This window comes from Rhamphochromis longiceps, linkage group LG15, assembly GCF_057381845.1.
Source record: "Rhamphochromis longiceps isolate RC_006_pf linkage group LG15, R_longiceps_female_GT1.1, whole genome shotgun sequence".
In the NCBI taxonomy this organism is placed as follows: domain Eukaryota; kingdom Metazoa; phylum Chordata; class Actinopteri; order Cichliformes; family Cichlidae; genus Rhamphochromis; species Rhamphochromis longiceps.
Window position 1 is genome coordinate 10,130,967 of NC_140571.1, and position 21,194 is coordinate 10,152,160.

The 21,194-nt window shown below is 41.7% G+C and overlaps 1 protein-coding gene and 1 pseudogene across 1 annotated transcript; one reads left to right on the plus strand and one right to left on the minus strand.

Moving 5' to 3' along the window:
- The first annotated feature begins 740 nt into the window (after positions 1-740).
- gata4 (GATA binding protein 4) lies at positions 741-7,984 on the plus strand. Its single transcript, XM_085382395.1, has 6 exons — positions 741-1,498; positions 5,707-5,873; positions 5,986-6,111; positions 6,502-6,583; positions 6,842-6,996; positions 7,181-7,984. Exons 1-6 carry the CDS (start codon positions 976-978, stop codon positions 7,304-7,306), a joined length of 1,179 nt encoding a protein of 392 aa, XP_085238521.1. The 5' UTR covers positions 741-975; the 3' UTR covers positions 7,307-7,984.
- Positions 7,985-14,724: 6,740 nt separating this feature from the next.
- Positions 14,725-15,764, minus strand: LOC146652124 (uncharacterized; annotated as a pseudogene).
- Positions 15,765-21,194: the final 5,430 nt, after the last annotated feature.

The window sequence follows — 21,194 nt, forward strand, 5'->3', positions numbered from 1 at the left end:
AGAAATTATCAGATGTAAAAAATATTTAATAATAACCTATAAAATATATAAGTCAAAGCACACAGAATAATTACAGAACAAAAAAGAAGACTAAAATCGAGAATTGAAATCTGATAGATTTAAAAAACATTAAAAAAAAAGAAACACAAAGTTTAGATCTTTAGATTCCCGATTCTTCATTTCAGATAAGCGAAAAATAAATAATAAAACAGCAATTAAAAAATCGGCGTTCAATGAGTTCAGCCAGGTTTTAATTTAATAAAAAAAAGTATTTGGATATTTTGTGCTAGCGCTAAAAATGATTTTATAGCGATGTTTTAAAATCGATAAGGACAGAAAAAGAAACCGCTAGACTCCAATAAGATCCACGTGAAGCAGCGAGTCTCCAATTCCCTTGGAGACTTGAAAGTCTTTATTTATATTTATGTTTTTATTACATTAAAATGCAACATTTAAAAACAGCAACATTTTAAAAAAAATCACCTCTAAACAAAAGATAATAGGTCAGAAAGAAAATAGACCCCCCCAAAAAGTGCTCGGCCTTCGCCAAATCCATGTGATAGGCCTATCTGGAATCCATGAAATAAATACTGTGCAGTTTTGGAAACGTCATTAGAAAAAATGTTTGGATTTGTTTTTGGCAAAAAGAGAGAGAGAGAGAGAGAGAGAGAGAGAGAGAGAGAGAGAGAGAGAGAGAGAGCGAGAGAGATAATGACAGCTGGATCTTGATCACAGGGTCTGTCACTCCTCCTCCTCTCTTGTGTGTTCACTAATGCGTTTATTTTCACTTCTCTGAGTGTTGCGCTGTTTTGCTTGACTTGATCAGATCTGAACAAGTAGCCTGACTTAAGCCAGCTTCGCGAGCTGCTTTAAACCAGATGTTTTGCGGTAACACGCAGTAGTTCCGTGCGTAACCGCATCCACACAGCCTTCATACCTTCTACCGACGCGGATGTCCAGCTTCAAGGTGAGGATATGTACCAGGGCATAATGACAAGCAACCACGGACCCTCTTCATACGAGGCCGGATTTCTTCATAACGCCTCGGCGGGCACCTCTCCGGTTTATGTCCCCACCACCCGGGTCGTCACACCCATGATTCCTGCGCTTCCTTACCTTCAGGCGCCCGGTGCGTCGCAGCAGAGCAGCCCGGCGTCGAGCCACTCTGCGTGGGCACAGCCGGGGGCAGACTCGGTGCCCTCATACAACCACTCCCCGGTGTCTCCGCGCTTCACTTTCTCCACCAGCCCGCCTCTGTCCTCCGGGGTGGCCACGGCCCGGGAGACGGCAGTTTCTTACACAAGTCCGCTGAACATCTCCGCTAACGGTAGGGATCACTACAGCGCTCGCGGTCTGAGCGGGTCGTATCACAGCCCTTATTCGGCCTACATGAGCCCTAACGTGGGCGGAACGTGGCCGGCGTCCCCCTTCGACAGTCCGGTTCTCCACGGTCTCCAAACTGGCGCTCCTCCTGGGACAACAAGACACCCCAACATAGGTGAGGAAATAAAATACACTTTTACACAAATACAGTGTTTCAGTATTTTAAGAAGGAAAAACGCACAAATGAAATGGATTACAAAAGGGAGAACACAATTATTTGTTTAATTTAGAGATTAAAAGTTGGAATTAATAAGAGTTAATCGGCGAAACTAAAAAATATAAAAACGTGCATTAATTATTAATGGTCAATATCAATTTTGGCTCCATTTTGTTACTTTTACGCGGTTGTAAAGAGGCAGATTGTGATTTTAAAGAAAGGGTAACTGAATTTTAAAACATTAACACCATGAACAAGAATATATGTTTTTACTCATATTTACACATTTAACGTACAATTTCTGATAGTTTATAAAGATATAAAATTATATAGACTTCGGGAAAATCTTCTAAAAGTTCACGTTTTTACATTTATGCTGATCACAAATGAACATTTTCACACAACCTAAATTGAGATGCATTTGAGTGCAAATCCACACAGTTTTATATCTATAATAATTCAACAAAATTAATAATACGTTTTATAAGCCGTTTTAAATGTGTGGCACACATCTCTAAATCCCTATATATATCTATACCTAACTATATATCTATGTATGTATGTATGTATGTATGTATGTATGTATGTATGTATGTATGTATGTATCTATCTATCTATCTATCTATCTATCTATCTATCTATCTATCTATCTATCTATACACACACACACACACACACACACACACACACACACACACACACACACACACACACACACACACACACACACACACACACATATATATATATATATATATATATGAACACTCATCAGGCTCAATCCAAACACCCAAAGTTAGACTTACAATAGTTAAACATAAACAACATACAGGAAACATGCTATCTATTAGTTATGAATGAATCTGAGCAATATTATTGGTAAGATTGAAATTAGTATTTAACACAAGTGGAGTTGATAACACCATTTGCGGTTTATGAGCTGTGTTTGACTGTGGCCTTTTGGATCAGGACAGATTTTACTTGCTGGGAATCTCATCCATGCGTCACATATCATCAATCAATATATATATATATATATAATTTAATTATTATTTAAAAAGACATGTTAGAAGTCACTTTAAGGTGAACAGATTAATCTAATATCTGACCTTTATGTACTGGATGTGATTTTGGCCTGTAGCTGCAGCCTGCAGTGTACTCTGAACCATGGATGACGGAGATTTCACAACACATTCATTTTGCTTAGGCTGTCAGATTTTGTGTGGCTCACGTTTTGCATAGTCTGCATCACCAATAAGCACTGTGTTTGTTTAAACTGTCTTCCCCCCCTACATCTAAAGTTTCTGAACTTATGCAGAACGATGGTGGGCAACATCTTTTAATTCAAACGTGCACAACTGGCCACTTTTCCAGTTCAGTATCCTCAGAAGTAACCAGTCGTTATCGCTCATTCTTCACCACATCAGTTATTATTCACAGCTGATTAACAGCTCATTACTTCCTCATTTCTAAATATCATGTACAGTTTCCATCTGCCACATCCCCCCTCCCCACCCCCCGACCCTCAAAAGTTTCATGGAGAAAAAAAAAAGCATCTCTCAAATTATCTCTAAAAAAGAGAGATAACAGCATTGATCCAAACGGAGCTCTTCATCTTATTACAATCACACTCGTCACAAAGACCCCTGTGTTCACTCTGATTTGGTTTACAAGCGTAACAGTAACACCTCACTGTTGTGCAATCTCAATAAATTTAATCAAGTCTCTGTGTTTAATTAAGAGGCTTTCAGCCGGGTGCCGAAAGCACATTGTTCTGGGGAAAGGGAAACTCCCTCATTTGTTCCGTAAAGATGGAAAAGAGGAAATAAAATCTAATCAGAATTCATTCATTAATCAACGCACAGAAATGCTCAGTGACATTTAGCTTGAATGGATGTGAGGGCACTAAACTAAAATCAGTTTTGATCTTCAAATGGAACAACTAAATTCACTTTAGTTTTGTCTTTTGAGCAAAGCTATCATGGTCGTGTTAAAATTGCAAACCATAAATATATTGATTGTAGAAAACAACAATATTGGCATTTATTAAGTGTGGGATACAATGCATGGATTTATTTATGCTTAAATTGAACAATCCTTTGCTCAAGTTTAATTAGATTGGGGGGGATAACTTTTCAACTAAAGGACAGCATAATTCATCGATATTTCAGATTCTAATATCTATGTTATGACTCTGATAAATTCCTGGAAGTCATGAAAGCAGTTTAGGTGGAATTTGTATGAACAACATGGAAAAAAATACAAAAATTCTATTAAAGTAAAATCTAACAAAGTACCCCTAAAATCAGGTTAAATTGTAATAATTAATATGCGTTAATAAAATATTAATATAATAAAATGTATTTTACTAGGTAAAGCAAGAACAGCAAGGTAAAAAAAAGAACAAATTGAAGGCTTAAATAAGGTATCAAAAATAAACCCTGAAAGAGGTGATATTTTAATACAAATATTTTATTATTATGCATTCAGGCATGTTTAGTCTTTTCATTCTTTCACTCATGGGGCCAATTAAACAGTGTTGTTGGATAATGTGTAACAATGTGTCCTATTTCGCATGCTGGCCCCCCTTTTTTACATTTAAAAAAAAATCTTTTTAAAAAAACTTTAAAATCAGAATTTAAATCAGAAAACTTGAGTGGAATACTTAGTACAGTATGTACCCTAAAATTTTGCCATTGCTGAAAATTGAACTGTTAATTTACAGCAGTACATTATTATAATTATTATTGTTTCTTATAGTAGCTAATCACGCTGTGTTGGCCAGCATGTTGAGTTAAATCACTTTTCTTAATTGAAGTTTCATTGAAATTTCAGAAAGATTTATGACTTAAATGATAATCTGATTAATTAATCTGGTTATGTTTCCCAAAATGCAAAAGTGTAAAATCCCAAGAAAATACTCAGAAAATACTCATTCTATTAAAGTTAAATCTTTTAATGTTAAAAATAAGTTTACAGATACAATCATTATCTTGCTGACTTTAGCCTTTTCCTTGTAACAGCTGACACCATGTACACTCTGTATTTCTATTTTCACTCCTGGCCTCCTAAAGCATTTGTGTCTGGGTTTTTTAACCGCACTATGATAAACGCTGACATATAAACAGTGGGCATGAAAACTTCCATTTAGATATTTCTTTTGTGTATTGTCTCATGTTGCTGCGTTGTGTTGGCTACAATTGCTGCCTCGCTCAAGGTTAGCTCGCCCTGTCGTGTCTGTTTGGCTCTCAGCCTTGAGGAGGCCTGCATGTGTGCAACTGCCTGTCCGGTTGCACAGCGCGGCGAGGGAGGAACACATGTGGGCCAGATTTACGCTATCTGAAGAAGAGCAATTATGCACAGCGAAGTGTGTGTGATTAAAACACATTAGGATTTGAACGGGACGTCCACAGTTAATACGTTGCTATTTTCTGCTGTTTATCAAGGTGCTCTCAGACCTGACACGTATTTTAGATTACAGCTCGTGCTGGTGGTGGCATTGCTGAAATATGAAGAAGGACTAGTAGTGTTCTCACCTCTATTCCAAAGATTGATGTCTCCTATCCCAAATAGTTAAGAGGTTCTTGGGAGACACTTTGTTATGTGCCAGATGAGAGAGTGAAGATTACATTTATCACATTTATCAGATGTCCCGCTAAGTGAAAAAGAAAAAGAGAAAGAGGTATGATAGACATTTCAGGACTGAGCTCTATTCCATCTTTATTTCCAGCCACCCTTTATCTCATGGGGGTGGGGGTCGGGGGGTTGCGAGCTAAGGAAGGACTCCAGGTTGCGGTTGTGTGGGCCCCTGAGTGGATCCAGCCTGCACCTCCTGCTGGTGCATGAATGCCACTGTACTGCTTGATCACTGTCAGGGTCTGAATGTACAGGAAAGCAATGGATTATTATTATTATTTTTTTTTTTTATCAGCCAAAAAAAAAAAAAAAAAGAAAAAAAAAAAAGGAAAGCAATGGATTTATATTTGCGGTATCAGAGCGGCTGGAGGTTAATTTCTCTAAGAAGTATTGTAGCATAACTGTTCCAGTAATATTTGAGTGTTACTTCAGATCATATTTTGTATTTTACTTACAAAAGGTTAGAAATGACCAGTGGCCCCATCTCAAGAAAAAGAACTTTTTGGCTTATATTTGTCATCTCTTATCAGATTTGTTTGATGACTTCGCTGAGGGCCGAGAGTGCGTGAACTGCGGAGCGATGTCAACCCCCCTCTGGAGGCGAGACGGTACCGGTCACTACCTGTGTAACGCCTGCGGGCTGTACCATAAGATGAACGGCATCAACAGACCTCTTATCAAACCCCAGAGACGGCTGGTTGGTCACCCACGATTTCATCTTCTCCTTTAGCAAGTCCTGTAAAACAGATGCTTTCATCTCTTTGCTAAATGTCACTCCACTGACGACCGACATGTTTTATCTGTGGCAGTCTGCCTCGAGGAGGGTGGGCCTGTCCTGCACCAACTGTCACACCACCACCACCACCCTGTGGCGACGAAACGCAGAGGGAGAGCCGGTCTGCAACGCCTGTGGGCTCTACATGAAACTCCACGGGGTAAGAGAGAGAACAATGGGAGAACTCTTGCACTCTTCTTCTTCTTTCGGGTGCTCCCTTTAGGGGTCGCATCCATCTCAACCTATCCCTGTATCTTCTTCTGTCACACTTCTTCCGTGGTCTTCCTGGCAGCTCCACTATCCCTCCTCTACACATGTCCAAACCATCTCAGCCTTGCCTCTCTAACTTTGTCTTAAACTTGCACATATGATGGTTTGCAAAATAAAAATTAATGCAGAACATCTAAATGAAAAGACATTAAGAAACTGCATCAAGTCAGTGATCAACTTTTCCTTAAAAACTGTTTTCCAGCCTTTTTGATTGTTTAATGTATATTAATACAACCTGCGTTTTCTTTAAGGTTCTTTCTTTGTCTTTGTGTCTCGACAGGTCCCTCGACCTTTGGCTATGAAGAAAGAGGGGATCCAGACCCGCAAACGCAAACCTAAGAACCTCAATAAATCCCAAACTGGTGGGCTTCAAAAACACACTTGATTATATTTGTGTTTCTATTTAAGAGCAAGCAGGAGCAGAGCCGTAAATGTCGTTTCTCCCCTGTGTTCTACATTAGAGTGATAATTTTCTGCTGTCACCTGTTGTCCTTTGTACTTTCAAACCGAAGAAATAAACGTTTTTAGATTTATCAGTGCAAATGTGATACAGGTTTATGTATCAAGGATGGATCACATGTGTACAACACCTGTAACCTCACCTGTGCTGTACCCTGCAGGGACACCAGGCAATGAGGGGGCTCCGATTACACCCAGCAGCACTCCCCGCGCCTCCACCACCTCCACCACTACCACCACTGCAGAGGAGACTCGCCAGATAAAGACGGAGCCAGAAAATCACAGCTTGTACACACATCACAGCTCACATGCACAGGTGAGACACCTCAATGGCGAAATCTCGAAGGACATTAAGAAATTTACGATAAACTCAGATTTTTGGTAGACATTAGTGTAAAAATCAATGCCTCCCTAACCACGTGTCACTCAGAGGTAGTGGGAAGTGAACAGAAAGATGGCAAAAATTCCACTTCTCATCACCTTCTCCATTATCTCTCCAGATTTCTGCTTTGCCAGCCTACATGGCAACTCAAGGAGGCCCCATTCCCCTGAAGATGTCCCCTGGGGGGCACAACGGGTCCTCTGGCTCCAAAGCTGAACCCTGGAACAGCCTAATCCTGGCTTAGAAAAAACCTACAACCCAACATCTCAAAAACCTACCTAACCACAGAATACCTATTAAAGTCTCCTGACAGACTCTGGGTTCAGACCATCTGTTTCCTGCCCGCTGTGCAGCGTTGTCAGTGCAGGAACAGAAATCTGGGAGCTACTACAGAAGAAACGAGGCCTTACAGTGCTGCACACACTGTGTGTGAACTCAGAGCAAACAAGGACTTGAATGGACTTTGTTATAGAAATCTGAAAGAAGAGCAGTGACTAGATTCACTCAGTAACACGACAGAAAACTTTTCGTCACCCTCCTCAACAGATAAATACTGTAACATAATACATGACAATAATAGTTACGGTATAGTCATTTTTTTTAAATTAACTTTTTTTTTAAATTTGCATATGATTGTGGATATTTTGCCAAAAAGGAAAAACATTAAAATACACAAAAAATGTTTAAAAAGAAAATCACAATTTTTAAACTTAATGTAAAAAGTTGCACCACCAGGTTTACAGAAAGTGTATTTAAAGGCCAGCTCAGATACATGTATATAAAAGAACCAGAAATATAGTAGAGTTGATCACTTTCCACTGGTTGTATCAAGGCAATTCAACAATAGACTTTCCACACATTTTTCTTCATGGTGCTTAAAGCTTTGATTTTTTTTTTTTTTTTTTAACTGTGTGGGATAAAATCTTCCCTTGGATTCATCCAAAGAAACTGGCACGCTGTTTAGGGGAAAGTACAGTGCCTTTTAGGGTTTGCAGGTTTAATTAAATGAGTACTTTTTTGTAGTTCAGTTGTAATGTAATAAGATTGCAGCAGACGCAAACTATTAAGTGTTTCTATGCAGGTTAAATTCAGCAAACTGAAACAATGAGCGATCTGTTATACTCTTTTCAAACTGCAATAGAAGGTAAAGCAAATATAAAACAGGTTATATAGAGTGTCCCAGGGATCCACGGCAGTGGGCCATCCTGCACAACAGTATGTTTTGTCATTGGCAGATCGGTATTTCTGCTGACAAGAATCTGCAGTTAAAAGGCAACTGTGTAATTAGCCCATCTAACCTTTGAATGACTATTCCCCCCTAAACTTACTTTATGGGATCCACCACTCCCCAGTGCCAGTTATCCGATCGCTACACGATCTACTACTCAGTGCAATAATAACAGCTCCTTATCACTTTCTTCCATTCAAAGTATGAAAAATACACGTCAGTATTGGCATCTCTTACAACACATGATAAACTACCTGCGCAGGAAGAGTGCACGTGATGATTGTGATGTGGCGGCCACATAGCTCCCCCTGCTGACAGATGCACAGGCATGCAACCACTGGACTTTAATTAAAAGGTTTAGCGCCAAACCACATCATTATCATCACCGTCATCATCGGATTACCATCTACTATATAAGGACTGACCAATAAGCTGTATAAAGGATTAACTGTACAGTATGTTAGCATTACTTCAATTTGCTTTCTAAAAGCATGGAGGCAACCATTGTAAATGTAGGATATTGCTACTGCTTCTATGTAAAAACTCCACTCCAGTATGATCTGTGACATATTGTAGACAAAGACACTAATAAAGACACAGCATTTTGACATAATGCAAACAGTATGCAAAGGTGGTGGAATTCATTCTGTTTCTAATGACAGTGTCTTACAATAACTTCATCTTCTTCTCAAAAGCACGTGGAGCCTTTGAGTCCTCTTAATTTCCCAATTTGTTTTTTTTTTTTTTTTTTTTTAAATGACATCAGAAACAGCAGTATGCGACATTACGTGATGGCAGAGCTTCAGTTCATCCTTTGTCATTTTTTTTTTTTTTTTTTTTTTTTTAATAAATAGGACAGGGGGAATGAATGAGAGAGAGAGGGGGAGAGAAAGAAAGAAAACCAAAGGGGAGAAGAGACGGTGAGAAGGGGGGGGAAGAGAGAGAAAAAAAAAAAACTCCTGGGTCACCTGTATGGAGAAAAAAAGAAAAAAAAAACAAACAAACAAAAACAAACAGAGGAGACAGCAAACAACAAAGAGCAACATAATAATAGAGAAAACAAAGCACCATCACAATAAACTAGCTAGTCATAGATATCAGTATTTACTAAGTAATAAACGATATTGTGCAGCACGCAAGATAGACAGCGCACAGTGTGCTTTGAGGCAGCAGCCAAGAAAGCTTTAGTCCGCGTCTGTGAATACCCATGTGTGCATACCTGTGTGGATCAGCATGCTTGCATTCCAAAGGTTTCTCCATGTAATGATCTGCTAGGGAGTGTGGGGGGGGCCACAGCCCCGTCCTCCAGGGTGTGAAGCGGGTATGGAGGAGATCAAAACTCCAGACATCCAGAGGCCCCCAGAACACAAGAGACCATGGAAGACCAACAGAGGGGCAGCCGCGCCACTGTCCCAGTAAGAGCTGAGGAGAGTCCCAGATGAGGGCTCGCCCAGCAGCCGCGGAGCAGAAGTCAGGGGGAGTTGCAGTGACGCGCCCGTGAGCTCCGCCGGCCCCCAGCTGCGCCTGAGTGACCGAGCCCTAGGCCGAGAGGCCGGGGGCACCCCACCTCCAAAGGGGCCCGAGCGAGCCCCAGGCCCCAGGCCCCGACAAGCGGCCGCCAAGGAGTGAGCCGGTGTGCACCCGGACGCCCACCCCCAGACACAAAGAACCACCAACACACCGACACCTGAGGGAGTCCGCCACCGGCAGGGGAAGTGGTGGTGGGTGGAGATAGGCCTCCAAACCTTGGAGGGCCTGAGGTGTCCCCAGAGAGGTGGCGTCTGATACCCAACCTGACATATAGACACAGACATACAGGCACACACAGACACAAACATCCATTCCCACCCTCATGCTCTCATATGCACTCACTCCACACTCAACCAACGTGGAGACAGACATAAAGAGACGCTGTACACACAATCACACTCCCCAAGCGTACTCTACAAACCGGGTCTAGGTACCCTTGCCCCTGGAGGGGGGAATTGCACCCAGACCCAGGTGGTGTTACCCTTTTCCCTGCGGTGGGGAGAGGCAGACCACCCCGACTCCGCAGCAGCAGGGAGGCCCCACACCCCAGACCGCAGTCGGACGGCCAACTCCTCCTACTAGCCCTCCCGCTCCAGCAGGCCGCAGAGAATGGGGGTGGGAGAAGACTCCAAACCTCCCTCCACCCGCTCATTGTAGTGTTGATGCATATGTGTTCTAAGGTGCAATTAAAACCCAGGAGGGCATGGAGCTACCTGCCAAGGAGCAGCAGGTAAGCGCATAGTCCCTCCTGCTAACCCTCAATGACTAAGTGTATTTAAAATTGAGAGGTGGGCAACGACGTCAGGGGTGAGGTATACACCCTGATGGTGATTTGGACTCCGTGATTGTGCCCACCCCCAAGATCCTATATGTATGTGTAATGAGAGTGTGAATAATGTGAATGTCTAAGTTGTGGGATAAAATTGAGGCAGAGGCAGCCAGAAGGGGACAGGGGGGGGTAGCCTCCTCTGCACCCTGGTGACATACCCCCACTCCAAGGCCCTGCATGTGTGGGTGGTTGTGGAGGAGCGGGAAGAGGGAGGCAGCTGGAGATGGGGAGGGAAGGAAGGGAGGGGCAGGTAACCCCTCCCTGGGGCCAGCTCCCCCGCTGACCCCAGTAGGCACTCCCACCCTCCGCGACCCGCCAGGGAAGGGGGGCCCAGGCCCATCAGACCGGGGCCCAGTGCAGTAGCGCCCCCCGGCTCCACAGAGCCCTGGACAGTCCACCCAACCCCACCACAGAGAAAACTGCACCCACCCCACCAACCACACATCTTCCAGACTACATAAGACGGTAAACGCCCAGGCTGAGATCTTCCTCCACCTCTCCTGTATCTCCCCCTCCTGCAGAGAGTTCCTGAGAGAAGAAAGCTCCTGCAAGATGTGACCATCCCCCCCACCAGTTGAAGAGCCCCCCAGGCGGCTCGATGCACCGGCGGCACCCTGCTCCAGGGCCGGGCCCCCATGCACCCACCCGCCCACAACCCCGGCAACACACCAACCAGGACCCGAGCCCCCGAGGCCCGGCCCGGGCCCCAGCCCAGAGACGGAGCGCCCCCAAAACCTCACGCCCATCCCGGACCCACCCAGGGGCAGCCAGGTTGCCAGGTCAGTAACCCACGTCCGTCAGCACAGACCCTCCCCTAGCCCCGCTGCACGCAGCCGCGAGGAAACAGTCACCTGAGAGCCAACAGAGCCCTCAACCGGACGTGACCGCTACCCCGGGTTGAGCCCCCCAAGGAAGATGCCTCCGGGGAACCCCCCGACGCCCTAAGCCTGTCCCTACCCCCTCACCAATCACAACAGTGAAGGCGGGACCAAACTATGACCCCCCACCCCCACTAGGTGATGGAGCTGATAAAAGGGGCCCAGAGCAATTGATCTAATGTGGTGGCAGAGGCTGTGTCAAGACTAATGTAATCTAATAGATAATTTCTATATTGGTTAGAATTAAGATTATTTTTATTTTTCCAGTTCATGAGGACTGTTTTCTTGGCTATGCATAGGGCAGTGAAGATCATATGGGCTATATTCTTTTCTGAAGTGACATTATCTAAGCTGCCCAACAAACACACTAAGGGGGAGGTTGGAATGTTACATTTCAGACATTTTGATAAGTCTTCACATATCTCGCGCCAAAACTTTTGCACTGGTGGACAGAACCAAAGAGCGTGGATGTAATTGTCTGGTGTATTGCCTTGACAGTGTGAGCAGTTGTTGGAAGATGTAAAGCCCATCTTGAACATCCGATGACCTGTATAGTGCACTCTATGAAGTATTTTGTATTGTATTAATTGCAGACTGGGATTTTTAATTAATTTAAAAGTTTTTAAGCAAATCTGAGACCAGAAGTTTTGGTCTAGGTTGACTGATAAATCTGCTTCCCACTTTGCAGTAGGAAGGGATATTGATTCATCTAATTTAGAAAGTGTTCTGTATATTTTAGATAATAATTTGGGGGATTTAAGAGTAAGAAAATGTGCCGCACTTAGTGGTGTTTGTAATTCAACTTGACTGAGGTTAAATTTCTTTTTTACTATGGATTTAATTTGTTGATATTCTAAAAACCTTGTCTTGTTGATCCCATATTGTTCAACTAGTCTGTCAAATGGAATAAATTCTGTTCCCTCTAATATATGTTCTAAGTATTTAATTCCTTTACAACTCCATTCTGGGAAATTAATCATATTATTGTTTTGTAATATGTCAGGGTTATTCCAGATAGGTGTACGTTTGCATGGGATTAATGAAGACTCCGTTATTTTTAGAAACTCCCACCATGCTGTTAGAGAAAAGCTGATGTTGATACTTTTAAAGCATTCATGTCTTTTGATGTTTGAGCTAATAAATGGTAGGTCTGAAATCTCTAGATCCTTGCATAGTGCCTGTTCAACATCTAGCCAGGGCTCAACTAAGAAGGTATGTTTTAACCATTCTGAGATGAACTGAAGCCTGTTGGCTAAGAAGTATTGGTGAAAATTAGGCAGATCTAATCCTCCTCTATCCTTGGTTCTTTGTAGCGTTTTTAAGCTAATACGCGGGGGTTTATCTTTCCAAAGGAATTTGGAAATATATGAATCCAGAGATCTGAACCAATCTTGTGATGGTTTGTTAGGGATCATCAAAAATAAGTAATTTATTTTTGGCAAGATCATCATTTTTATAGTGGCGACCCTTCCCATGAGTGATATGGGTAAAGATTTCCATCTAGTCAGATCGCCTTCTACTTTCTTTAGAAGTGGGATGTGGTTTAGTTTAGTTAAGTCTGAAAGCTTAGGAGAGATATTAATACCTAAATATTTAATATTTCCGGATTGCAGTGGGGCAGAGGAAGAATTATGGAAGGAGCAGTTAATGGGGAGAACTGTAGATTTTGGCCAGTTAATTGAATAATCTGAAACTCTTGAAAACCAGTTTATTAAAGTAATTACCTCAGAGAGGTTGGTTTGTGTGTTTTGCAGAAAAAGCAACACATCATCCGCATAGAGACTGATTTTATGTTCTATGTTCTTACATTTTATGCCCTTAATTGTTGTAGCCTGTCTAAATGCTGCTGCTAGAGGTTCGATAAAAATTGCAAAAAGTGAGGGGGAGAGTGGGCATCCCTGTCTGGTGCCCCTCAGGAGACAGAAGCTGGAGGATGTCTGGTCATTTGTTCTGATACGAGCTGTTGGGGAATTGTATAATATTCTTATCCAGTTTATGAAAGAGTTTCCAAAACCAAATTTGTGTAAAGTTGCGAATAAAAATTTCCAATTAACTCTGTCAAATGCTTTTTCTGCATCTAGAGATAATATTATGGCTTCGATGTTTTTATCGTATGAGTAGTCTATTAAATTAAGTAATCTACGAGTGTTTGTTGAGGAGTGCCGACCTTTTATGAAACCAGTTTGGTCAGGATGAATTAAGAGGGGGGTCATTTTCTCTAATCTCTTTGAGAGAGCTTTGCAGATTATTTTAAGGTCTACATTTAAAAGAGAAATTGGACGATAGCTTGAGGGAAATAAAGGATCTTTGCCTGGTTTTAGCAGGAGACTAATGTTGGCAGAATTCATATTTGGTGGTAGTCTGCCCTTTTCCTCGATTTCCTGCAACATGCTGTGGAATACTGGTGCCAAAATTGTCCAGAATTCTTTGTAGAATTCTGCAGGGAAGCCGTCTGGACCTGGAGCCTTATTATTGGGCATACTTATCAGGGCTTCCTGGAGTTCACTTGGCGTCAGTGGCGAATCCAGTTCCATTGCTTGACTGTCTAGTAATTTTGGAAGAGTTACGTTGTCAAGAAACAGATCAATTTCATTTTTAGATGGGTTTATTTGTGGTGAGTATAAAGTTTCATAGAAATCCCTAAAAATGTTGTTTATTCTTCCAGGATCATATATTGTGTTCCCCGATAAATCTTTAGCAGCACATATAGTTGTTTTTTCTTTATTTATTTTTAGCTGGTTAGCTAGAAATCGACCTGATTTGCTACTGTGTTCAAAATTCTGCAAGCGAAGTCTTTGTATAAGGAATTGTGTTTTTTTTATTAATAGTTTCATTTAATTCTAGTTTTGTTTTGCATATTTTGTTCAATGTTTCCTGATCTTGGTGGGACGCGTAGGCTTCTTCTAGTGATTTGATGTTTTTTTCTAATTCCTGAATATTTTTGTTTTCTTCTTTCTTTTTGTGTGATGAAAAAGAAATTATTTTACCTCTCATCACAGCTTTCCCTGCTTCCCATAGAACAGAAGCAGATATTCCGGGAGTGTCATTAAAGTCTAAATATGAAGTCCATTCCTTTTTAAAGTATTTAATAAAGTCTTCATCTTTAAGTAGTGATATATTAAATCTCCAGTTTTTACTTGGCGTAGTATTATTCTTGTGCATTAGTGTTAAAGATACAGGAGCATGATCGCTGACAGCTATAGGATGAATCTCAGTGTCTGAAATGTCACACATTTCCCAATTTGTAAAAATTGCTCTGTGATGTTCACGGTGTTTTTGGTAAAAAGCTGAAGGGCACAGTGGTTAAAGTCCTCAGTCAACTTTTCTCTGATGACCTCTGCACACTTGTCCTGTACCAAGTCCCTCCAACACTGCTGAAACGCAAGTCTCATTATATCCTCGAGGCCAGCATCACACGCTTGTGAGCTAAATGTGTAACCAAGTGCAAAAACACGCCCTCTTTCTAAATATTCCTGGAGACTTTCGGTACTCATCGAAAGCAGAACTTCTGCAGAGTCGATCAGTGCCTTCACCCTCTGCATCAGGATTTTTTTTCTTCTCATGCGCTGGTTTGCTTTCAAATATAGAACGCATGCTTTTAAAATAAGTCTTCCTGTCCTGCTTCTGCATGGTGGCTGCAAAGTGGATGTTTTCTTGTTGAGGCCCCAGCAAGCGCTTAAGAAGAGAAAACACAGTTTCACACAAAAGATTAAGATCGGTGCTCATTTCAGCTGCTTTAACATAACTCTCATAGTCCACAGTTTGATTTAGGCACTCCACCTGTTTGTAGTTAACACCCTGAAACAGATTTTCTCTGGTTCCTCTAAAGCCCAAGCACTTCATATGGCCAATATGAGTCTTCACTCCAAGTGCATTCCACCTCTCCAGAGCCTTATGAACCAAGTTCAGCATGCACGGGTTGGCATATCTTGCCAAACTTGGGCTGTTCACAGTGAAGATGTAGCCCTTTATGTCTTCAGAGAAACTCTCTGACTCCAGAAGTTCCTGGGTTTGGCTGATAACGAGGTCCTCACTATGTTCTCTATAGTTAGGATAATAAGGCCCGTACATGATAATCTCCTCCTGTCTTTCAATCACTGCCCAAGAATGCTGTTTGTCGTCTTCACAGCATTCATCAGTGATGTCGTGGTGAAACTAAAAAATTACTGTTCACTGAGTCATTGAGGAAAAAATGATTTGTGGCTTGATTAAATTTTAGATACTCCAAAACTTTCATCCCAGATTGCTGTGCGTTAGCCCAGGATGATGTCAGCTCCAAGAGGAGATTGGTCCTTCTAGTTGCACAGGCTTCACGTGTCCAGGGGTGACCACAGCTTGTCCTGTGATGCAAATATATCCATTATTAATGAATTTCACACAAAAGCCGGACAATGAGCACGGTGGCACGGTGGTTAGTACTGTTGCCGCACAGCAAGAAGGTCCTGAGTTCAATTCCACCATCAGGCCGGGGTCTTTCTGTGTGGAATTTGCATGTTCTCCCCGTGTTTGCGTGGGTTCCCTCCGGGTACTCCGGCTTCCTCCCACCGTCCAAAGACATGCAGCTTGTGGGAATAGGTTAATTGAATAATCCAAATTGTCACTAGGTGTGAATGGTTGTCTGTCCCTGTGTGTTAGCCCTGCAACAGACTGGCAACCTGTCCAGGGTGTACCCCGCCTCTCGCCCTATGACAGCTGGGATAGGCTCCCGCGACCCTGAAAAGGATAAGCGGAAGCGAATGGATGGATGGATGGAGCCGGACAATGACGATGTTAAACCTCGGTTCTTTTAAGGACATCTGTAGTTTTATGGGAACTGTGTCTGGTACTGATGAAGAGCTAAAACTTGTTGGACACTTGCTGTGTGAATGGCAAAGAAAAGTGATTTAAGTGACCTGGTTCAGGGACATGAGATGGTTGTTGATGCCAAAAGAGCTCAGCCGAATATTTCAGAAACTGCTGCTGGGATTTTCCCACACAAAAATCTCCAATGTTTACAGTGAACAGTCAGAAAAAGAGAAAATAGTTGTGTGAAAAAGTCTTGTTGATGTCAGAGGTCAGAGGAGAACGGCCAGACTGCGCTGAGTTGATAGGAAGGCAACAGTAAATCATATAAGTGATTGCTACAACCAGCATATGCAGAAGTGCATCCTTGAATGCACAGCACCTTGAAACAGATGGGCTTCATCAGCAGCAGAAGACCACACCAGGTTCCACTCCTGTCAGCTAAGAACAAGAAACCGAGTCCACATTTCACACCTGCTCACCGAAACTGCACAACAGAAGATTTGAAACATGTTGCCTGGTTTGCGGACTCTCCGTTTCTGCTGCAACATTCAGATAGTAGGATAAGAATTCCGGACTACACGGACGCATGGATCACTCGCACCTTGTATCAATGGTTCAGGGTGGTGCTGATGGTGCGGGCAAATATTTTACTGACACAGTTTGGGCCCCTTTGTACCAATTTAGCAACATTTAAAAGCCACAGACTGCCTGAATTTTGTTGTTGACCATTACCATCCCTTTAAGCCCACAGTGTACTGATCTTGTGATGGCTGCTTGCAGCAGGATAACACACTGGATACGTTTTTATCAAACTGTACCAGCTATAGCTGATATTGTTGGATGAACCGACCTGTATTATGTGGTCACATTTCTTCTTTTTTATATATAGATTTAGTAGTTAACTAAACAGACACTACTTGACTCAATAACTCTTCATTTCCCGCAGGTAACATATTATTGAACTACTTGTGTGACTACATTTGGTTCACTATTGCCTAAAACAAAACAAATACACACAACAATTTGTGATCGTCTTGTTACAACACCTGGAAAATATTTCACATTGGAAAATCCATCCAGTCTTCTCACCTCAGCCAAACTTATAACCCTTCTTTGCCAGGCTCTGTCTTAATTTAGGATCTCCAGACAGAAAAAGCCTCATAACCTGATCTGTTGCACTACATTTTTTCAGCCAGGCTGTCATTTGTCAGTACGTAGCTCCTCCTTCCAGTAATACTCAGGCCTTTGTGGCTATGACCTAAACATTGCTGAAGAGCTGCTTCTTTTATTAAACATCAGCCCTCAGGAGTCTTTCCTCATAAAAGGACAGAGTTATTTATGAAGTCTGCTCCCATCTATGATATATTTCAGTTAAAACAGCTGTGTGGTGCTTTTCACTGTGTAATTTTAAACAACGCTGACATATTTTGTATTTGTATTTTTAATCTGTCTTCTAGGTGTTTTCCTTCCTGTGGTTTCAGTTGACGGAGGTAAGCGAGTAGAGGCAACTTGTCTTGGCAACTTGATTTTTTTTAGAACTAATTTGCATATGTGCTCTTTTATGTGTGGTGCTTTTCTAACTGTGTTTCAGAAGACATTTTTTAAAATATTCAATCAATCAATCAGTCAATCAATTAATTTATTTATAAGCACTTTCAAAAACAACACAGGTTGACCAAAGTGCTGGACATAGTAAAAAAGGAAAAAGTAGATCAAACACACAAAAAGAACAAAACAAAACTCTGTCAAAATTAAAAGCTACAGAGTAAAAATGTGTTTTCAAACGGGTTTTAAAAATGTCAAGTGTTGGAGAGACCCTAATTTCAAGAGGCAGACTGTTCCAAAGTTTGGATGCAGCAATCGCAAAGGCCTGGTCTCCTCTGTTTTTTAGCCTGCTTCTAGGGACAACTAGAAGCAACTTATCAGCTGACATGAGTTCTATTAGGAGTATTTTTAGTTAACAGATCATAGAGGTATGACGGAGCTAATCCATTTAGAGATTCAAAAAACAAGCAATAAAATCTTAAAATCAATTCTACAACGTATTGGAAGCCAGTGTAAATGAGCCAAGACTGGGGAAATATGCTCATGTTGAGCGCCTGTCAAGATTATTCATTTAATTTTGGGGGGATTTTTTCTTTCTTTTTTTGCTGATAGATTTTGGCCTTCACTCTTAGTACTCAGCTATCAGGCCGCTCATACAACTTGTTAGTTTTAAAGCTTCCGAGTTTAATGGAAGAAAGTATTTTTTGCAAAATCCAAAGCTTAAAAAAAATCGAGGAAGAGAGTAAGTAAAGTAAAAAGTCCTTTCCTGGTTCTGTCTTAGATCATCAAGGTCAGTAAACTCATATGGTGCATGTTGCCACAGCCAGAGGTGCCAGACTGCAGCGTTCTCATTCAAGAAATCTGTGTATCTTCATTTGAGACGTAACGTTTAAGATCTGACACATTTCAAACTGTCAAAGGAAACTTTATTGTCATCCCAGTTGTATATAAGTATACAGAGAGATGAAATTGTGAAGCTTAGGGTCCACAGCTTAAACATACACATTATGCAAGTAGAACAAGACAAGAACAGTGCAAGTATGACATACAAAAACTCAAATTACAGGTAACTTGGTAATATGGCTACAAAAGCTGTTTGTCTTGTTGTATATTTTTCACATTAAATTGAATTCCTCTCACACTGACTGCATATCTTGTCTTGTAATAGATGTAATGAATTGATTGTCATCTTAAGAAATTTTAAGAAAGCAAGAGAAACTATGGCTCCAGTCCATATATAGGCCCCAGTGTTCACCCATACAGGTGACATCTCCCTTAGAAAGTGTTAAACCTACTTATTTTGTGTCACACTCCAGCAGTTTTCCAGTTTTGCAAAGAGGAAGTAACCATGAACATCAGCGGTTGCTGCATCTCTTTACACTCTGGAACACAGCAGAGCTAGGGCAGGTGGGATTAATATTGGTAATAACATTCAGACATTTTTGGCTTGCCTGGAGATTTCGCTCCTCCGTACATGGTACATTTTGGATAAGTCGGTATTTAGTCGAGTCTACAATTAGCTCAGCTGACACCTTTCTACATAATTCTGGTCATGTAGGGGATTTAATTCATACCGCCTGAATTATCCTGTCATAGACAAAGAGACTCTGGCCCTTGTGTGAGCAGTGCAACATTGAGAAGTTTGTGTGTTCCTCTTGTGGTCTACACAGCGCACAGCCCTCTAATTTTTCTTCTGCTCATTGAGTTCCCCAAACTGCAGACTGATGTGTCGATTTCTCACCTTCCTCCGCACGGTCCAGCATCGCATTAGTGTTTTCAGTCAAATCACTTCAAACTATTTTCCGATATTTATAAAACCCCTCCGAGGGTGCCAGGTGCTAGCAGTGAAACTGGCCTTCCAGCGTGGAGGGTTTAGATCTAATATAGAGTAAACTTTAAAAGTGTTCATACACAGATATCAAATGTAAAGGATTTATTTGAAACTTTGCACAATATAATTACTGAAAATAATAACAGCAATAGGTTTTTGTCCTAATAATTATAAACATTTAATGATACAGAGGAAATCAGTTAAAGGTTAAGTGTGGGACTGACAGACAAGCTTGTCTGAGCCTTAGTTTTCAAAGCATGTAAAATGTGCAAGTGCAACATTGAAAACTTGGAATACACCAGTTACAGCTCACACTGATGCAGAGGGACGCATTAACATATAAGCATGTGTTACAGAGTGAACCGGGTATTTTAAAGCATCAGGAAACAACTTCTCACACATACACAAACAAGCTAAGTGAGGTTAGATGGTGTTGTTGTGGACACTGACTAATACCTGTTAATACCGTCTAGCCACATGATTTTTTTGGGAGGAGGGGGCATGATTCTCTTTGGTTTCATTTTGGCTTAAAATAAATTTTGGTTAGCCCGAAGGCCAGTCGGCAGCTGGCTGTAAATATGCACAACAATATATATTATATACATACATTGTATATGTCTAGTTTGTAGACAAAGGCTATAAATGAGGGGAAAATGTAAAAATATTAAATTTAAAAAGGAGCAGAGAAACACTTGGCTGTGTGCTCACCGTGTTTTGACTTTGGCCATTAGGTGTCCTCTATTGAACTGTTGATGATCTACTTGGCAATGAATCGGTTCAGATTATCACGGATTTTGCGGCCTTCCTTAGCTGCAAATGAGCAAATGACCTTACAAGCACGTCGTTTAATTGACAGGGAAATATATTTTCAACACGAATGCAATGTCGGATTTTGATTTTTTTTTTATCATAGGACAGCTTCCTTGTCCAATTTTTGTATTCGCAGTAGTTTCAGTATGCTCCAACTTCACAGTGGTGGGATGCATCACGAGCAATGATGAGTCTGACTGCAGGATGGGGGTAAAGCGATTGATGCTTTGATGCATGGGATAACAATCTCTGCATCAGTGTCAAGAAAACAGAAGGAGATGATTGTGGATTTCAGGAGGGATGGAAACTCCCAACCAACCTGCACATTGGATGAGCAGCTGTGAGAATGATCTCCAGCTTTAGAAGTACCCGAGAACCTTAACTGGAGCTACAACACTTCCTTCCTGGTTAAAAAGACTCACCAGTGCCTTTGTTTTTATAACATACAAGGTGCTGCTGTGTATAAACAGTCAACAGGTATCAGACCTGGCCGGGATTACCACGATTTCATTGAGCAGACAGTTTCTTTCTTGATTAACTAACGGACCAATCAGCAGCTGGGCTCCACTGACAGCCCAGGGCGGGGCGGGGCATCACACCAGTGACTCTGGCCGCTCATTGGACGTTAACCTCTAAGCCCATGACTCGCCAGCCAATCAGACGCTCCGTTGATCTGACGAGGCTCCCGGCCGCAAA

Bases quoted from the DNA above. Each gene is read 5' to 3' on its own strand.
- gata4 (XM_085382395.1), top strand. From the start codon at position 976: ATGTACCAGGGCATAATGACAAGCAACCACGGACCCTCTTCATACGAG. The intron at 6,584-6,841 runs GTGGGCTTCAAA...TGTACCCTGCAG, and splicing joins CCTCAATAAATCCCAAACTG to GGACACCAGGCAATGAGGGG. The intron at 6,997-7,180 runs GTGAGACACCTC...TTATCTCTCCAG, and splicing joins ATCACAGCTCACATGCACAG to ATTTCTGCTTTGCCAGCCTA.